General features: G+C 49.5%; 1 protein-coding gene across 6 annotated transcripts in view; it reads right to left on the reverse strand.

The window, feature by feature from the left end:
• Window positions 1-18,174, reverse strand: part of LOC135005292 (phosphatidylinositol 3,4,5-trisphosphate 3-phosphatase TPTE2-like) — a 295,357-nt gene that overhangs the window by 134,584 nt on the left and 142,599 nt on the right. Inside the window, exons 1-2 of one of the 6 annotated variants that reach the window (XM_063951919.1) lie at window positions 17,303-17,365; window positions 13,618-13,786 (exon numbers count right to left, since the gene is read on the reverse strand). The exons of 1 other annotated variant lie outside the window; for it this stretch is intronic. In XM_063951919.1, the coding sequence (XP_063807989.1) occupies window positions 13,618-13,747 (130 nt within the window). In that variant the 5' untranslated portion in view covers window positions 13,748-13,786; window positions 17,303-17,365. Of the gene's footprint in view, window positions 1-8,862; window positions 8,972-9,036; window positions 9,112-9,332; window positions 9,425-11,815; window positions 11,881-13,617; window positions 13,787-17,302; window positions 17,366-18,174 lie in introns of those variants that run through there. 4 more of the 6 variants (XM_063951920.1, XM_063951926.1, XM_063951925.1 and 1 more) reach the window with 4 other exon arrangements.

Consider the following 18,174-nt stretch of genomic DNA (forward strand, 5'->3'; position numbering starts at 1 on the left):
ATGGCCAGCGGTGCTGATGAATAGGCTCTTGAGAGGTAAGTATTAAAAATGAGTGCATGGAGTGTGTGGCCCCCTGGACCTAAGGGCCCATGTGCACCACACATCCTGCATCCATTATAGATATGCCACTGACTTCAAGTCTTGTGCAAGTTGTAAGCTTATGATGACTGATGGCCACAGCCCATGTCTGATTTGTCAACTGCGCCTAAGCCACACCCACCCAGTTATGCAGTATGTCTCTTACTCTGGGAAGGGGAAGGTAGCTCATATGTTCATTATTTGTGTCTTGCTCGATTAGAAATTTACTGGGGGGATTTCAAATGTTTGAAAAGTCGGTTGGGTGTCTGTTGTTCCTGTCTATTAAGGCCCGTACACACTGGCCACTATATCAGCCATTCTCTTGAACGGCCGATATATCGCGGGTCTGTCGGCCAGTGTGTACGGCCGATACGTCTGTGAACTCAGTCGTTCACAGACGTATCGCGTCGGCCCCGCAGCACAGCCGACGGCCAATATATCTACCGATATATTGGTGCGTCGCTGTGTGTGTACGGGCGGTCGGCCGACCGCCCATACACATGCTGCGGTGGCCGGCGGTGATTGACAGCTGAACTGGGCGGGCGTGTGTACACGCCCGCCCAGTTCATGACGTCAGTCCCCGACGGATCGGCCAGTGTGTATGCTCAACACACTGCCCGATCCGTCCATATTGATTGGCAGATATACCTTCCAGTGTGTACCCACCTTTAGATAGGAAAAAACAGACACCTAACTGACTTTTCAAACAATTGAATATCCCCCACAGCCTCCAAGCGATTTGGATTGGATGGTCTTGGCGGGATCTCTGTTTGAGATAAAATAAGATTTTACTCACCGGTAAATCTATTTCTCGTAGTCCGTAGTGGATGCTGGGAACTCCGTAAGGACCATGGGGATAGACGGGCTCCGCAGGAGACTGGGCACTCTAAAAGAAAGATTAGGTACTATCTGGTGTGCACTGGCTCCTCCCACCATGACCCTCCTCCAGACCTCAGTTAGGATACTGTGCCCGGAAGAGCTGACACAATAAGGAAGGATTTTGAATCCCGGGTAAGACTCATACCAGCCACACCAATCACACCGTATAACTCGTGATACTACACCCAGTTAACAGTATGAAATATAACTGAGCCTCTCAACAGATGGCTCAACAATAACCCTTAGTTAGGCAATAACTACATACAAGTATTGCAGACAATCCGCACTTGGGATGGGCGCCCAGCATCCACTACGGACTACGAGAAATAGATTTACCGGTGAGTAAAATCTTATTTTCTCTGACGTCCTAGTGGATGCTGGGAACTCCGTAAGGACCATGGGGATTATACCAAAGCTCCCAAACGGGCGGGAGAGTGCGGATGACTCTGCAGCACCGAATGAGAGAACTCAAGGTCCTCCTCAACCAGGGTATCAATTTTGTAGAATTTAGCAAACGTGTTTGCCCCTGACCAAGTTGCAGCTCGGCAAAATTGTAAAGCCGAGACCCCTCGGGCAGCCGCCCAAGATGAGCCCACTTTCCTCGTGGAATGGGCTTTTACTGATTTAGGATGCGGCAATCCAGCCGCAGAATGCTTCAGCTGAATTGTGCTACAAATTCAGCGCGCAATAGTCTGCTTAGAAGCAGGAGCACCTATTTTGTTGGGTGCCTACAGGATAAAAAGCGAGTCAGTTTTCCTGACTCCAGCCGTCCTGGAAATATAAATTTTTAAGGCCCTGACTACGTCCAGTAACTTGGAATCTTCCAAGTCCCTAGTAGCCGCAGGCACTACAATAGGTTGGTTCAAGTGAAAAGCTGATACCACCTTAGGGAGAAACTGGGGACGAGTCCTCAATTCTGCCCTATCCATATGGAAAATCAGATAAGGGCTTTTACATGACAAAGCCGCCAATTCTGACACACGCCTGGCCGAAGCCAAGGCCAATAACATGACCACTTTCCACGTGAGATATTTCAAATCCACAGTTTTAAGTGGCTCAAACCAATGTGATTTTAAGAAACTCAACACCACGTTGAGATCCCAAGGTGCCACAGGAGGCACAAAAGGGGGCTGAATATGTAGCACTCCCTTTACAAATGTCTGAACTCCAGGCAGTGAAGCCAGTTCTTTCTGGAAGAAAATCGATAGAGCCGAAATCTGGACCTTAATGGAACCCAATTTTAGGCCCATAGTCACCCCTGACTGTAGGAAGTGCAGAAAACGACCCATCTGAAATTCCTCTGTTGGGGCCTTCTTGGCCTCACACCACGCAACATATTTTCGCCAAATACGGTGATAATGGTTTGCGGTTACTTCTTTCCTGGCTTTTATCAGCGTAGGAATGACTTCTTCCGGAATGCCCTTTTCCTTTAGGATCCGGAATTCAACCGCCATGCCGTCAAACGCAGCCACGGTAAGTCTTGGAACAGACAGGGCCCCTGCTGTAGCAGATCCTGTCTGAGCGGTAGAGGCCATGGGTCCTCTGATATCATTTCTTAAAGTTCTGGGTACCAAGCTCTTCTTGGCCCATCCGGAACCACGAGTATCGTTCTTACTCCTCGTTTTCTTATTATTCTCAGTACCTTTGGTATGAGAGGCAGAGGAGGGAATACATAAACCGACTGGTACACCCACGGTGTCACTAGAGCGTCCACAGCTATTGCCTGAGGGTCCCTTGACCTGGCGCAATATCTAGTTTTTTGTTTAGGCGGGACGCCATCATGTCCACCTGTGGCCTTTCCCAACGGTTTACCAACAGTTGGAAGACTTCTGGATGAAGTCCCCACTCTCCCGGGTGTAGGTCGTGTCTGCTGAGGAAGTCTGCTTCCCAGTTGTCCACTCCCGGAATGAACACTGCTGACAGTGCTAAGACGTGATTTTCCGCCCATCGGGGAATCCTTGTGGCTTCTGCCATCGCCATCCTGCTTCTTGTGCCGCCCTGTCGGTTTACATGGGCGACTGCCGTGATGTTGTCTGATTGGATCAGTACCGGCTGGTTTTGAAGCAGAGGCCTTGCCAGACTTAGGGCATTGTAAATGGCCCTCAGTTCCAGAATATTTATGTGTAGGGACGACTCCTGACTTGACCAAAGTCCTTGGAAATTTCTTCCCTGTGTGACTGCCCCCCAGCCTCGAAGGCTGGCATCCGTGGTTACCAGGACCCAGTCCTGTATGCCGAATCTGCGGCCCTCTTGAAGATGAGCACTCTGCAGCCACCACAGTAGAGATACCCTGGTCCTTGGAGACAGGGTTATCAGCCGATGCATCTGAAGATGCGATCCCGACACTTGTCCAAGAGGTCGCACTGAAAGGTTCTTGCATGGAACCTGCCGAATGGAATTTTGCTTCGTAAGAAGCTACCATTTTTCCTAGGACTCGTGTGCAGTGATGCACCGATACCTGTTTTGGTTTCAGGAGGTCTCTGACTAGAGATGACCGCTCCTTGGCTTTCTCCTGCGGGAGAAACACTTTTTTCTGTTCTGTGTCCAGAACCATCTCCAGGAACAGTAGGCGTGTGGTAGGAACCAGCTGTGACTTTGGAATGTATAGAATCCATCCGTGCTGTTGTAGCACTTCCCGAGATAGTGCTACTCCGACCAACAACTGCTCCTTGGACCTCGCCTTTATAAGGAGATCGTCCAAGTACGGGATAATTAAAACTCCCTTTTTTCGAAGGAGTATCATCATTTCTGCCATTACCTTGGTAAAGACCCTCGGTGCCGTGGACAGTCCAAACGGCAGTGTTTGGAATTGGTAATGGCAATCCTGTACCACAAATCTGAGGTACTCCTGGTGAGGATGGTAAATGGGGACATGTAGGTAAGCATCCTTGATGTCCAGGGATACCATGTAATCCCCCTCCTCCGGGCTTGCAATAACCGCCCTGAGCGATTCCATCTTGAACTTGAATTTTTTTATGTATGTGTTCAAGGATTTCAAATTTAAAATGGGTCTCACCGAACCGTCCGGTTTCGGTACCACAAACAGTGTGGAATAGTAACCCCGTCCTTGTTGAAGTAGGGGCACCTTGACTATCACCTGCTGGGAATACAGCTTGTGAATTGCCTCTAGCACAGCCTCCCTGCCTGAGGGAGTTGTCGGCAAGGCAGATTTGAGGAAACGGCGGGGGGGAGACGCCTCGAATTCCAGCTTGTACCCCTGAGATACTACTTGAAGGATCCAGGGATCCACCTGTGAGCGAGCCCACTGATCGCTGAAATTTTTGAGGCGGCCCCCCACCGTACCTGGCTGCGCCTGTGGAGCCCCCGCGTCATGCGGTGGACTCAGAGGAAGCGGGGGAAGAATTTTGATTCTGGGAACTGGCTGACTGGTGCAGCTTTTTCCCTCTTCCCTCATCTCTGTGCAGAAAGGAAGCGCCTTTGACCCGCTTGCTTTTCTGAAGCCGAAAGGACTGTACCTGATAATACAGTGCTTTCTTAGGCTGTGAGGAAACCTGAGGTAAAAAATTTTCTTCCCAGCTGTTGCTGTGGATACGAGGTCCCAGAGACCATCCCCAAACAATTCCTCACCCTTATAAGGCTCTATGTGCCTTTTAAAGTCAGCATCACCTGTCCAGTGTCGGGTCTCTAATACCCTCCTGACAGAATGGACATTGCATTAATTCTGGATGCCAGCTGGCAAAATATTCCTCTGTGCATCCCTCATATATAAGACGACGTCTTTAATATGCTCTTATGTTCGCAAAATAGTATCCCTGTTTGACAGGGTCACAGACCACGCTACAGCAGCACTATCTGCAGGTCTCAGTCTAGTACCTGAGTGTGTAAATACAGACTTCAGGATAGCCTCCTGCTTTTTATCAGCAGGTACCTTCAAAGTGGCCGTAACCTAAGACGGCAGTGCCACCTTTTTTGACAAACGTGTGAGCGCCTTATCCACCCTAGGGGGATATCTCCCAGCGTAACTTATCCTCTGGCGGGAAAGGGTACGCCATCAGTAACTTTTTAGAAATTACCAGTTTCTTATCGGGGGAACCCACGCTTTTTCACACTTCATTCACTCATTTGATGGGGGAACAAAACACTGCCTGCTTTTTCTCCCCAAACATAAAACCATTTTTTAGTGGTACTTGGGTTAATGTCAGAAATGTGTAACACATTTTTTATTGCTGGGATCATGTAATGGATGTTCCTAGTGGATTGTGTATATGTTCTCAACCTCGTCGACACTGGAGTCAGACTCCGTGTCGACATCTGTGTCTGCCATCTGAGGGAGCGGGCGTTTTTGAGCCCCTGATGGCCTTTGAGACGCCTGGGCAGGCGCGGGCTGAGAAGCCGGCTGTCCCATAGCTGTTACGTCATCCAGCCTTTTATTTATACCTTCCACCTATCCATCCACTCTGGTGTCGGCCCCACAGGGGGCGACATCACATTTATCGGCATCTGCTCTGCCATCACATAAGCCTCCTCATCAAACGTGTCGACACAGCCGTACCGACACACCGCACACACACACAGGGAATGATCTAACTGAGGACAGGACCCCACACAGCCCTTTGGGGAGACAGAGAGAGAGTATGCCAGCACACACCAGAGCGCTATATAATTTTGGGATTAACACTATATTGAGTGAATTTTTCCCAATAGCTGCTTGTATATACAATATTGCGCCTAAATTTTGTGCCCACCCTCTCTTTTTAACCCTTTGAGCCTGAAAACTACAGGGGAGAGCCTGGGGAGCTGTCTTCCAGCTGCACTGTGGAGAGAAAATGGCGCCAGTGTGCTGAGGGAGAAGCCCCGCCCCTTTTTCAACTGACTTTCTCCCGCTTTTTCTGGAATACTGGCAGGGGTAATTTTACATCTATAGAGCCTCTAGGACTATATATGATGTAGATTTGCCAGCCAAGGTGTCATATATTGCCCTCAGGGCGCCCCCCCCAGCGCCCTGCACCCTCAGTGACCGGAGTGTGAAGTGTGCATGAGGAGCAATGGCGCACAGCTGCAGTGCTGTGCGCTACCTTGGTGAAGACTGATGTCTTCTGCCGCCGATTTTCCGGACCTCTTCTTGCTTCTGGCTCTGTAAGGGGGACGGCGGCGCGGCTCCGGGAACGAACACCAAGGCCAGTTCCATGCGGTCGATCCCTCTGGAGCTAATGGTGTCCAGTAGCCTAAGAAGCCCAAGCTAGCTGCAAGCAGGTAGGTTCGCTTCTTCTCCCCTTAGTCCCTCGATGCAGTGAGCCTGTTGCCAGCAGGTCTCACTGTAAAATAAAAAAACTAAAATAAACTTTCTTTCTAGGAGCTCAGGAGAGCCCCTAGTGTGCATCCAGCTCGGCCGGGCACAGAAATCTAACTGAGGTCTGGAGGAGGGTCATGGTGGGAGGAGCCAGTGCACACCAGATAGTACCTAATCTTTCTTTTAGAGTGCCCAGTCTCCTGCGGAGCCCGTCTATCCCCATGGTCCTTACGGAGTTCCCAGCATCCACTAGGACGTCAGAGAAATTGGCATTACTGCATACCTCCCATCTGTCCCGATTTTCGCGTGGACAGTCACGTTTTTTTTTGGACTGTCCTGCTGTTCCACCCGTGGGCATCAGTGTCCCGCGGTGGGGAGGGGGGGGGGGGCTGGGGGGCAGTTGGGAGGCTCTGTCACTCGCTGCTCTGCTCAGCGGTGAATAGACGCTCAGGGGAGAGAGGGCATGCCAGCAGCTCACAGAGCGCTGGGCTTGTCCCTTCAGTGATGAAAACGGGAGGCGTGGCAAGCAGTAGCGGCATTGCTGTGAAGCCACGCTCCCTTTTATCGAGGCCATTCCCCCTTATTGGGTGGATAAAGGTCCCTCTTTCTATATAATAAATGTTGGGAGGTATGGTTACTGGGAGGCAACTGGGCAGCGTTCATGCAAACGCATGCAAGACCTCTGTGTGGTTGGGGTGTCACAGGAGTGTAGCTATACTTCTGTGCTATTCTGAATAGCAGGCACTGTCCTGAGCATGCGCGGCCACCGAATGCATTCAGGCCGCAGTGAGTGCGAACACCTCTGCCTGATTGTCAGGCAGAGGTGTTCGAGGGGGTTCAGCTGACGGTTGCGGTGGCGGTGCAGGGAAAACAGAGTCAGGTCGGCTGCGTTTTTGTGGCGGCTGCGTGTTATCCGGTCAAGAAAATGGCACTAAACCGCCTGCATTTGTTTTGCTTTGGTGGCATTTTACATTTGCATCCAGCTCTGAATGAGATCCTAATTGAGTAAGGGAAAATTATTGTCGTTATACCATATGGTCAGACATCTGAGTATGGAGAACACTTGTCACTTCCTGAGGTTTCATTCACAAATAGGTTAGTAATATGTTTCACCTAAGTTGAATTTACATCTATTCAAAGAGAAAACAATACACATAGAGCAAGTATTGTATTCACAGTGGATTGCATGACAATTCACCAAAACACAGACATGTGTGTGTTCTCACACATTGCCTTGTGAATGGGTCAGTTGTGATGCATTGCCTTCATCACAAGGTAACTACAGTAAAGTGGGATGTTTGGCATGAGAGCTTTCTGTGCCTGGTAGAAGGGGTCAGGCTGCAGGAGGGTCATCATGTGCCTCACCAGACTTTTTGTAACAAATCGCCAAATACTGTAAATAGCATACGTCATACAGCTACAAACTCTAGACTTCATGTACAGCAGTGTCACACGCAGTTCCCCTATATAACCATATCAATTACACTATCACACTGCCAGGTTGGCTTTGACAGCAGAATAGATAAAATTGCATTGGTCTAAACCGGGTGTGGTATATTTTATTGACATCCATAATATCAACATGACAGTGTCAACGTGGTTGTAATGTTGACACTGACCATGATTAGAATGTAAACATAAGATTTCTGGTGGTCTAATGGTGATTTACGTGGTCTGTTAGCTCCCAGTGGGCTCGATTAAATTCTCCGTGGATTGAATAGCACCGGGAGCTAATTCAATTCAGCCCACTGTTCTGTCAGGGAAGGACGGTTCTTGCAGACTAATCTGGGTGTTTTGTCGTGAGAACCGGCATTCGCCGACTAAAGTGCAGACATGATGCTGTTTCCACTGCGCTAAAGGCAGAAAACAGCATTGTGCCAGCACTTTTGCCGGATTTCTGCTCACACCCCTCCAGGGGTGCGAGAAGAAATTCTCTTGTCGGGCGTCACATCGAGCTGAATTGAAAAGCACCGGGAGATAATTCCCGGTGCTATGTAATCCCCGCTGAATTGAATCAAGCCCAGTATCTTGAGGGTGCGATGATGATGTCATGATGACTTCCACAGGATCCTGAGGCACTTCTGGCGGTATCACCAACCTCTAACCCTAATGCTCTGGTCCCAGGGGACGGAGGAGCCACCATGCAGAGAGGGAAGGGGGGCATGCGTCTGGCACTGCTGCTGCTCGCTGCGTTGCACCAGACATGTTAGTTTGTGACATATCTGTAGTCTCAGCAATACAGTAGGTAAATGTGGGGGAACGTGGCTTATGTAAACAATGGCCGCCGCAAGTATTAAGTAAGATAAGGATGTCTCTTTCAGAGAAATACTTATTACTGTGGTAGGAGTCTCAGTGCTGCCCCCTTAGGTGCCAGCACCCACTGTCTAAAGCTGCGTAATGGTAGCACAAGCCCTGGAAGGATGAAGTGCCCAGTTATGTATTGATAGGTCCAATATACCAGTATAGAGAGCCAGACAAAAAGGCAGATAGATAGACACTATACTTGAAAGACCTATTCTCTCCTACCAATCCCCCCCCCACACACACACACACAAAGGTCGGCAAGTATGATGCAGGAACACAGGTGTGCTTCATGTTTCATTGGATCCGCCTGGCCCTGCCTTTCACTTGTCACCCCAGAAGCGCCTCCTCACCCTATGCTGTCACAGCTGAGACTTCCCCAGCATTTGCCTCTGCACTCCTTGGCAACCACCTCACTTCCACTGTCCTCTCTCTCTCTCCCCCCTCTGCCCCCCCCTCTCTCCCTCCCTCCCACTGACTAGTAGATGTAGGAGGGAGGAGCAGGGGATTACTGTCCAGTCAGTTACCTCAGACCAACTGGCACCCTGCGGGTCTCGCTGCTCCTCCTGGGTTACCATGGCAATCACACCCTTCATACCTGTGGCAGCTGCAATGACCCCTCATTGCTGACATAAGCATAAATGGTGGGGGCTACACTATTAATGTACACTAAGATCATTATTTTTTTTAGTACAAAATGGCTGACAAAACGGAGTAGCTTGCATTTAGCTGCGCCATGTTGCACATCTGACAGAGCACACAGGCTATCTTAGCGTAACCCCTATGTACGTGGGTGCAGCAGTGTGCCCTCCTTGACACATACCTGGTGTAACTGACTATGCACAGAGCAGCAGTCACAGTCACTTTCCAGCAGAGAGATCCCTGGAATGCCTCTGCTACTGCTTTCCCATCAGCCCCAGGCGAATGAAAGCCAAGAGAAGCCATCCTCACATGCCCATCTGAAGCTGATATATATTCAGGATGACTGGGATGATGAGTGCCCACTGGCAGAACTTTTAAATGAAAGACAAGGGGCTCATTTAGAGTTGGGCATACATCTGTAAGATATGTATTTATTTCCACACTGCACATAAGCACCAAGAATGTATACCAAAACATTTGTATATACTTTTGACTATGGTTGGCTTGTGATGGCAGGGGCAAGGAAGGCCAATGACATTAACATAATGTTACTTTCAAGCTGGGTACACATTACATGATGGGTGTACCGGGCGGCGGAACACGACATCAGCAAGTGCATACAAACTTGACGATGCCAGACGACCAGGGCCATGCTGCATTCACCATGCAGGGCCGATGGAGGATGTCACTGACGACGTGTGGGAGCGTGCATTGTCAGCGAAATAGCGCGTACATACTTGATAATTTGAACTATGTGTCGTTCTGATCTGTCGGAATAGGGCACATAATTCACAATTTGACTAGTGTGTACCCAGCATAACTGTGATGGAATTAAAGATGAATGCATTCATACGGCATTTAGGAGGAATATCTTTAGCAGGCGCTGTAGGGCTGGAGCAACGGTACACTGGGTGTGGCTCATCAAATTGACAGTATCTAGGTCGACAATATTTAAGTCGACCACTATAGGTCGACAGTCACTAGGTTGACATGGATGGAAGGTCGACAGGGTTTATAGGTCAACATGTGCTAAGTCGACAGGTCAAAAGGTCGACATGAGTTTTTTTTTTAGGGGGGTTTGTGTCGTTTTCTTCGTAAAGTGACCGGGAACCCCAATTAGTGCACCGTGTCCCCTCGCATGGCTCGCCAAGGGCAGATTACCGTTCCAATCGTAGTCCACGTGGATCGTTAAGTATGAAAAAATAAAAAATAAAAAATGTGAAAAACCCATGTCGACCATTTGACCTGTCGACTTAGCACATGTCGACCTAGAAACTCTGTCGACCTTCCATCCATGTCAACCTAGTGACTGTCGACCTATAGCGGTCGACCTAAACATTGTCGACCTAGAAAGTGTCGACCTTCAGACCGGATCCCGGTACACTATAATGATGATTACTCTCAGCAGCTCTACCGCCAATACGATATGTTGGCCCGTCAGCAGGCAAATCAGACGGGAACACATGGTTCTGATGTGTAGCCAGCCTAAACTAAGAGGTGGCTGCAAAGTACAGAGAGAAGATAGTGAAGCAGCTGCAGTGAAATAAATGAGACAGATAAATCAATACATTATAGTTCTCAGCAATGAAACCAATAGCTGCAGCTCCCCACTAATCTGTTATTGAAGGCATTGTTTATGAGAGTACCGTGATTGAGGTCCCTGTTAAATAAAGCATTATTTATTTAACACACTGATTTCACTGTGACCTGTTCTTGTGACACTAGTTTAGAATGAAGGCTTGTAGGGCTGGAACTACATCGCCACCTATTGGGTCATTTTAAGAATTATGGCAAAACTTCTCAATGTTCTCTTTTCCTTTGAATTTGGCAGTAAAGTATATTTCTGACTTAGGACAACTGTTGGAAGAGTGTGATACATACAAGTATCCGTTACACAGGCTGTTTTGTTTAGTTACAGTTGACGGGCATGTGATTGCCAGAGAGCCAAATGCAGCACTTGAAGAGCAATCACCTTTGTTTTACTTTATGGTGGCTGGCATGCAATTACTAGATATGGTATATTATTAAAAGAAATGGTGTCAGGTCATGTGAAGGATAAGTCTGGTGGTATGTCCTGTTGTACATGAAATGCTGTGGCCAAGCTTCACTCAGATATTTTGGTAACAATGTTGGGGACTTGCATTTGGGTTTAATTTCACCTTACATGCTTCATTTAGTCACTATTTGTTGCATAATCACAGTAAACCTTATTTATATAATGAGCTGAAGGCACTGTGATAAACTAAATACAACAATGCGCTTACTCGATATTTGCAGAGAACTAAGATGAACTCCTACTGGCATCACAAGGTGCAAATTCATCTACTTCACAAATGCCACCATCTTGTTTACAACCCATGTGCTGTGGTGGAAAGCTAGGCACTTACAAACAGAATTATCCACATCTTCTCAGCTGTTTTGTGCTTTGTAAATTAGATTCATTATATTATATTATATCTTGTAAAATTTAAGTCCTCATGTTAGTCCTTCTCTTCCTGTCACCAGTGCACCTTTTGTTCTCCTGTATACATTTTGCCCAGCTGTATGTCCATTTAGTAGGTACAAGCACTAGCACCAAGAGGGGCGGGGAGGTACACTACTAACTACCCGGGCCCAGGTCTGATGGATGGTCCCAGTGGGGGCCCAAGTCCCACAACCCCTTACCTGGCAGCAGCAGCTGCAACATACCTCCTCAGCCCAGCACTAGCTGCTGTGTGCTGGGATGCAGTGTTGCCAGGATAGAATGAAAAAAAAAATCTGTATTTTTTTTTTTTAGGGTGCATGGCCATGCCTCTTGTGATTAGACCACACCCCCTGAAAAGTACCTGGGCCCAGCCAGGCTCTATACTGCCCTGGGTACAAGCCCAATGAGTGCTGTTTCCACACTACTGTCCCAGATTAGGAATGGCCATCGGTGTGTTTGCCATCGATGGTGAAACTGAGAGTGACCATCGATGGTCACTAACTATGCTATAGGAGACCATTGATGGTTTCTCTCATCGATGGCTAACCCTGTTGCTGCTGTAAAAGGTCCGTGGACCAATCCCAGCCTAGAGTGGGGCTTTGGGGTGTTGGGGCAGAGCTATGCTCTGTGTGACGGCATCTTGTGAAAAAGAATAACAAATATTAGTTTAGACCTAGCCATCGATGGCGGGAAACCATCTGGTTCTCCCCCATCGATGGTAAAAGTATGCATCATTGGTCATAGACCATCAATGATTTTGAATCACCGATGGTCAATGGCCATCCCTATCCCAGATGTGTGACCCATCATTGCATGTTTCTCCAAACCATAGAAATCCTCTCTATCCTACCTTCTACTCCCCCTTCACTGTGGTCTCAGGGGACTCAGAGGCCTGTGGGCACCGCACACACTGCACCCGGATAGAATTGGCTGCACCCCCTCTGCCATGGTGCCCAGGACAAAGTGCCCCACACGCATCTACACCCCCCCCCCCCCTTGTTATGCCACTGCTGACCAGAGCATTCTGAGGATGCATTGGGGGGCTGTAAGCAGAGGCGTAACTAGGGTTTTTGGAGCCCAGGGCAAGATCAATAATGGCGCCCCCCCCCCCCCCCCCCCCCCAAAAAAAAATTTTTTTTTTCTTAATAAAAATAATAAATTAATAAAATGATAATAAAAAAAAAAATACAAAAGGAAAGTATGTGCAGACGCCACCGGTGTCACTGCATATAAAGATGTCAGGGTGTGTGTGTATGTATGTGTATGTAGGTGCGGTGGTCGAAGTTGAATTTTTGAAGGTGGAATGAAAGAGTGCAGATAGCAATTATGCGCGCGCCGAAGGCGCGCGCGCTCCGGAAAAGGGGTGTGGTCACTCAAAAGGGGCGTGTCCTTCAGTGTAGTAGGACCCCTTATACTATCTAGTACTGGTGCCCCTTTCACATTATAGCACACGGTATGAGCCGAAATTCACATTATAGCACACAGTATGAGCCGAAATTCACATTGCCCCACACGGCATGAGCCGAAATTCACATTATAGCACACAGTATGAGCCGAAATTCACATTACCCCACATGGTATGAGCCAAAATTCACATTATAGCACACGGTATGAGCCGAAATTCACATTATAGCACACGGTATGAGCCAAAATTCACATTACTCCACATGGTATGAGCCAAAATTCACATTTCCCCACATGGTATGAGCAGAAATTCACATTACAGCACACGGTATGAGCCGAAATTCACATTACAGCACACGGAATGAGCCAAAATTCACATTACCCCACATAGTATGAGCCGAAATTCACATTATAGCACACGGTATTAGCCAAAATTCACGTTACAGCACATGATATGAGCCAAAATTCCCATTATAGAGTTAGGGGATCCTACCCCCAGAATTAACATGGCCTGTGGGGCACTATGATGAGGGGAGCCCACCCCCTTAATAGACTAATTGCAGAGTTTAGCAGCGGAAGGGCTGCAGCGGTTTCTCACCCCAAGCTGCGGCGCTTCTGCCACCTCCGACACTCCACATCTTCGGCACCACCCGGGATGCAGAGCACCGCACCGGGTATGCACCCTTTTCAGTGTGGCCTGCTGCGCTCCGAAGGGGTTCTTGTTTCATGCTGCAGGATCCCGATGTGCGCCTTCCTCCCCGCTGTTACTGTCACGGTAAGCATTAGTATCGTTTACCGCAGAGACCATTTTCTGAGGCATATGTGTTAAACCTCAGGAACTGAGATGCCCTTCTCACCATAAAGCTGTGTGGCCGAGCCGGGCGGGGGGACAGCCAGCAGCAGCATGCCGGATATCAGCAGCAGAGGGTGCGGGCTGTACATACTTGAGGCAGCTGGATATTCAACAGTGCTGAAAGCCTCCGGAGCCCGCACCCCCGGAGCTGCAGTACACCGGCAGAGGACACCCATCCCCCGAACCCTGCGTAGCCCAAAGCCGGAGATCAGCAGCATGTTGAACGCGGAAGCAGAAGCTGCTTATTGCCGGTCAGCATGCTGCTGATCTCCGGCTTTGGGCTCCGCATGTGCATTACAGCCCCCACCCTCGGCTGCTGATATCCGGCATGCTGCCCCTGCTGCTGGCTTTCCACCCGCCCGGCTCGCCCACCCAGCTGGATGGTGAGTGAGAAGGGCATCTCAGTGCCCGTGGTTTAATACATATCTCTCTTCGGTAAATGGCCATTAGTACATCCCACACACACTGATTACACACACACAGACTGGCCACCCCCAAATCCTACACACACCCACTCAGACTACACACACACACACACACATTCTCATACTTTCCTCTCCCCCACACACACACTGGACTGCAAAAATTTACACACACTGACACTGTTCCACACACACACAATTAACACACACTCACACTGTCCCACACACACAATTAACACACACGCACACTGTCCCACACACCAGTGGCGTGCGGTGAGGTCAGTGGCGTGCGGTGAGGCACTACAGCCATAATGTCCGCCGAATCCTGTCGATGAACCCTACCGCCACCGAGCCAATGCCCACCACTGCCTCTGAGCCGATGCCCGCTGCCACCACTAATGGCTTACAAACTCGCCCACCATCAACTGACCCAGCCCTCCGCCACTAATTTGCAACTCAGTCCAAAGTCGCCAATGCCCGCTGCATGCCTGCTCATCATACTTATGATATATTGTACATTTTTATAGAAAAAAATAATAATCAGTGTTTGGGACTGGGAAGGGAGCGGGAGGAGGACATGAATGCAATTTTGTTGTCCAGGGTTTCCATTAACTTAATGGAGAAGGGTCTGAATGGGTTAAAAATGTAAAAAAAAACTGCGTGAGGTCCCCCTCCTAAGTATAACCAGCCTCGGGCTCTTTGAGCCGGTCCTGGTTGTTTAAATACTGGGGGGAAATTGGACAGGGGTTCCCCGTATTTAGACAACCAGCATCGGGCTCTTAGTCCAGTCCTGGTTCCAAAAATACGGGGGACAAAAGATGTAGGGGTCCCCCCGTATTTTTAAAACCAGCACCGGGCTCCACTAGCCAGGGACATAATGCCACAGCCAGGGGACACATTTATGTAGGTCCCTGCGGCCGTGGCATTACCCCCCCAACTAGTCACCACTGGCCGGGGTTCCCTGGAGGAGTGGGGACCCCTTAAATCAAGGGGTCACCCCCCCTCCAGGCACCCAAGGGCCAGGGGTGAAGCCCGAGGCTGTCCCCCCCATCCGTGGGCTGTGGATGGGAGGCTGATAGTCATGTAAGTAAAAAAAGAATATTGTTTTTTGTTGTGGAACTACAAGGCTCAGAAAGCCTCCCCGCTTGCTGGTACTTGGAGAACCTCAAGTACCAACATGCAGGGAAATAACGGGCCCGCCGGTACCTGTAGTTCTACAACAGAAAAAATACCCAAATAAAAACACAACTCACACACCGTGACAGTAAAAATTTATTAAAGCACACTGACACACTCACACATACTTACCTATATCCCACGCCGGTCACGTCCACTTGTCCAGTAGAATCCAATAGGGGTACCTGTAAAAATGAGAGACAGATTACTTACCTACATCCCACGCCGGTCACGTCCACTTGTCCAGTAGAATCCAATAGCGTTACCTGTAAAAATGAGAGACAGATTACTTACCTACATCCCACGCCGGTCACGTCCACTTGTCCAGTAGAATCCAGTAGGGGTACCTGTAAAAATGAGAGACAGATTACTTACCTACATCCCACGCTGGTCACGTCCACTTGTCCAGTAGAATTTAATAGGGGTACCTGTGAAAATGAGAGAGAGATTACTTACCTACATCCCACGCCGATCACGTCCACTTGTCCAGTAGAATCCAATAGGGGTACCTGTAAGAATGAGAGACAGATTACTTACCTATATCCCACGCTGGTCATGTCCACTTGTCCAGTAGAATCCAGTAGGGGAATCTGTAAAAATGAGAGACAGATTACTTACCTACATCCCACGCCGGTCACGTCCACTTGTCCAGTAGAATCCAATAGGGGTACCTGTGAAAATGAGAGAGAGATTACTTACCTACATCCCACGCAGATCACGTCCACTTGTCCAGTAGAATCCAATAGGGGTACCTGTAAAAATGAGAGACAGATTACTTACCTACATCCCACGCCGGTCACGTCCACTTGTCCAGTAGAATCCAATAGGGGTACCTGTGAAAATGAGAGAGAGATTACTTACCTACATCCCACGCCGATCACGTCCACTTGTCCAGTAGAATCCAATAGGGGTACCTGTGAAAATGAGAGAGAGATTACTTACCTACATCCCACGCCGATCACGTCCACTTGTCCAGTAGAATCCAATAGGGGTACCTGTAAAAATAAGAGACAGATTACTTACCTACATCCCACGCCGATCACGTCCACTTGTCCAGTAGAATTCAATAGGGGTACCTGTAAAAATTAAAATGATACTTACAAACTGCAATCCACAGGAGGAGAGAGAGAGAGAGAGAGAGAGAGAGAGAGAGAGAGAGAGAGAGAGAGGGGGGGGGGGGGAGAGACTAACCTGCTGCTGCTGCTGGGGAGACCGGCACACACTGCAGGGCCACGACGGGAGGACGGAGCCGGCGGAGGAGGGGGAGAGCCGCACACCGCCGCTCCTGTCAGCGGCAGCGGAGGAGGATGGGGCGCACACTACAGACGCCAATAACCGCCGGGACAATTAACACACACACACACAATTAACACACGCACACTGTCCCACACACAATTAACACGCACGCACGCACACTGTCCCACACACACAAATAACACACACGCACACTGTCCCACACACAATTAACAAACACGCACTTTCCCACACACACACAATTAACACACTCACACTGTCCCACACACACACACAATTAACACACACACACTGTCACACACACACACAATTAACAAACACGCACTGTCCCACACACACAATTAACACACTCACACTGTCACACACACACACACACAATTAACACACGCACACTGTCCCACACACACGCAGTCACACACACACAATTTACACACACTCAAACTGTCCCACACACACAATTAACACTCACACTGTCCCATACACACACAATGTCCCACACACAACACACACGCACACTGTCCGACACACACACACTTAACACACACAAAAAAAATGTCCCGCACCCCCTTCCCGCTCACCTGCACGCCACTCACTGCTGTCAGGGCTGAGGGCAGGGGCCGCACGCACGCACGCCCCCCCCCCCCCCCGAGGTCGCGCATGCGCATGCGCGCACCTCCGCGGTCATGATCGCGCACGCGATCGCGTACACACACAGTCACTTTGCAGGGGGGAGTAGGGGGAGGCTCCTGGCTGCCGCTGCCTGTCTATTGTGACAGGCACAGCAGCCGGGGAGACAGGGAAAGCGCCGCGGGTAGCGCCGGCGGAATCCCTGAAGCATGGGGCGAGTGGGCCGTGCAGGTGCCGGTGGCGCCCCCCTCTGTTGGGGCTGCCATGGCGCCCAGGGCACGTGCCCTGCTCGCCCCGTGCTAGATACGCCTCTGGCTGTAAGAGCTGCAGTGTGCATATCTGGAGCTGACCAGATACAGGGCTCTAAGCTCTGGCACTGTTTGTACACCCCTGGTTATGGCACACTTGCCTACTTGCAGATTCCAGAAGAGTAGGCAGCTCTCCCACATCCCACCCACTTCCTAGTGAAGCAGGGAGGATGGAGATGAGCGGGTTCGGTTTCTCTGAATCCGAACCCGCCAGAACTTCATGTTTTTTTTCACGGGTCCGAGTGACTCGGATCTTCCCGCCTTGCTCGGTTAACCCGAGCGTGCCCGAACGTCATCATGACGCTGTCGGATTCTCGCGAGGCTCGGATTCTATCGCGAGACTCGGATTCTATATAAGGAGCCGCGCGTCGCCGCCATTTTCACACGTGCATTGAGATTGATAGGGAGAGGACGTGGCTGGCGTCCTCTCCGTTTAGAATTAGAATAGATTAGAGAGACACTTGATTTACTAATTTTGGGGAGCATTAGGAGTACTCAGTAGTGTACAGTGCAGA

Source organism: Pseudophryne corroboree, chromosome 2 (assembly GCF_028390025.1).
Source record: "Pseudophryne corroboree isolate aPseCor3 chromosome 2, aPseCor3.hap2, whole genome shotgun sequence".
Taxonomy (NCBI): domain Eukaryota; kingdom Metazoa; phylum Chordata; class Amphibia; order Anura; family Myobatrachidae; genus Pseudophryne; species Pseudophryne corroboree.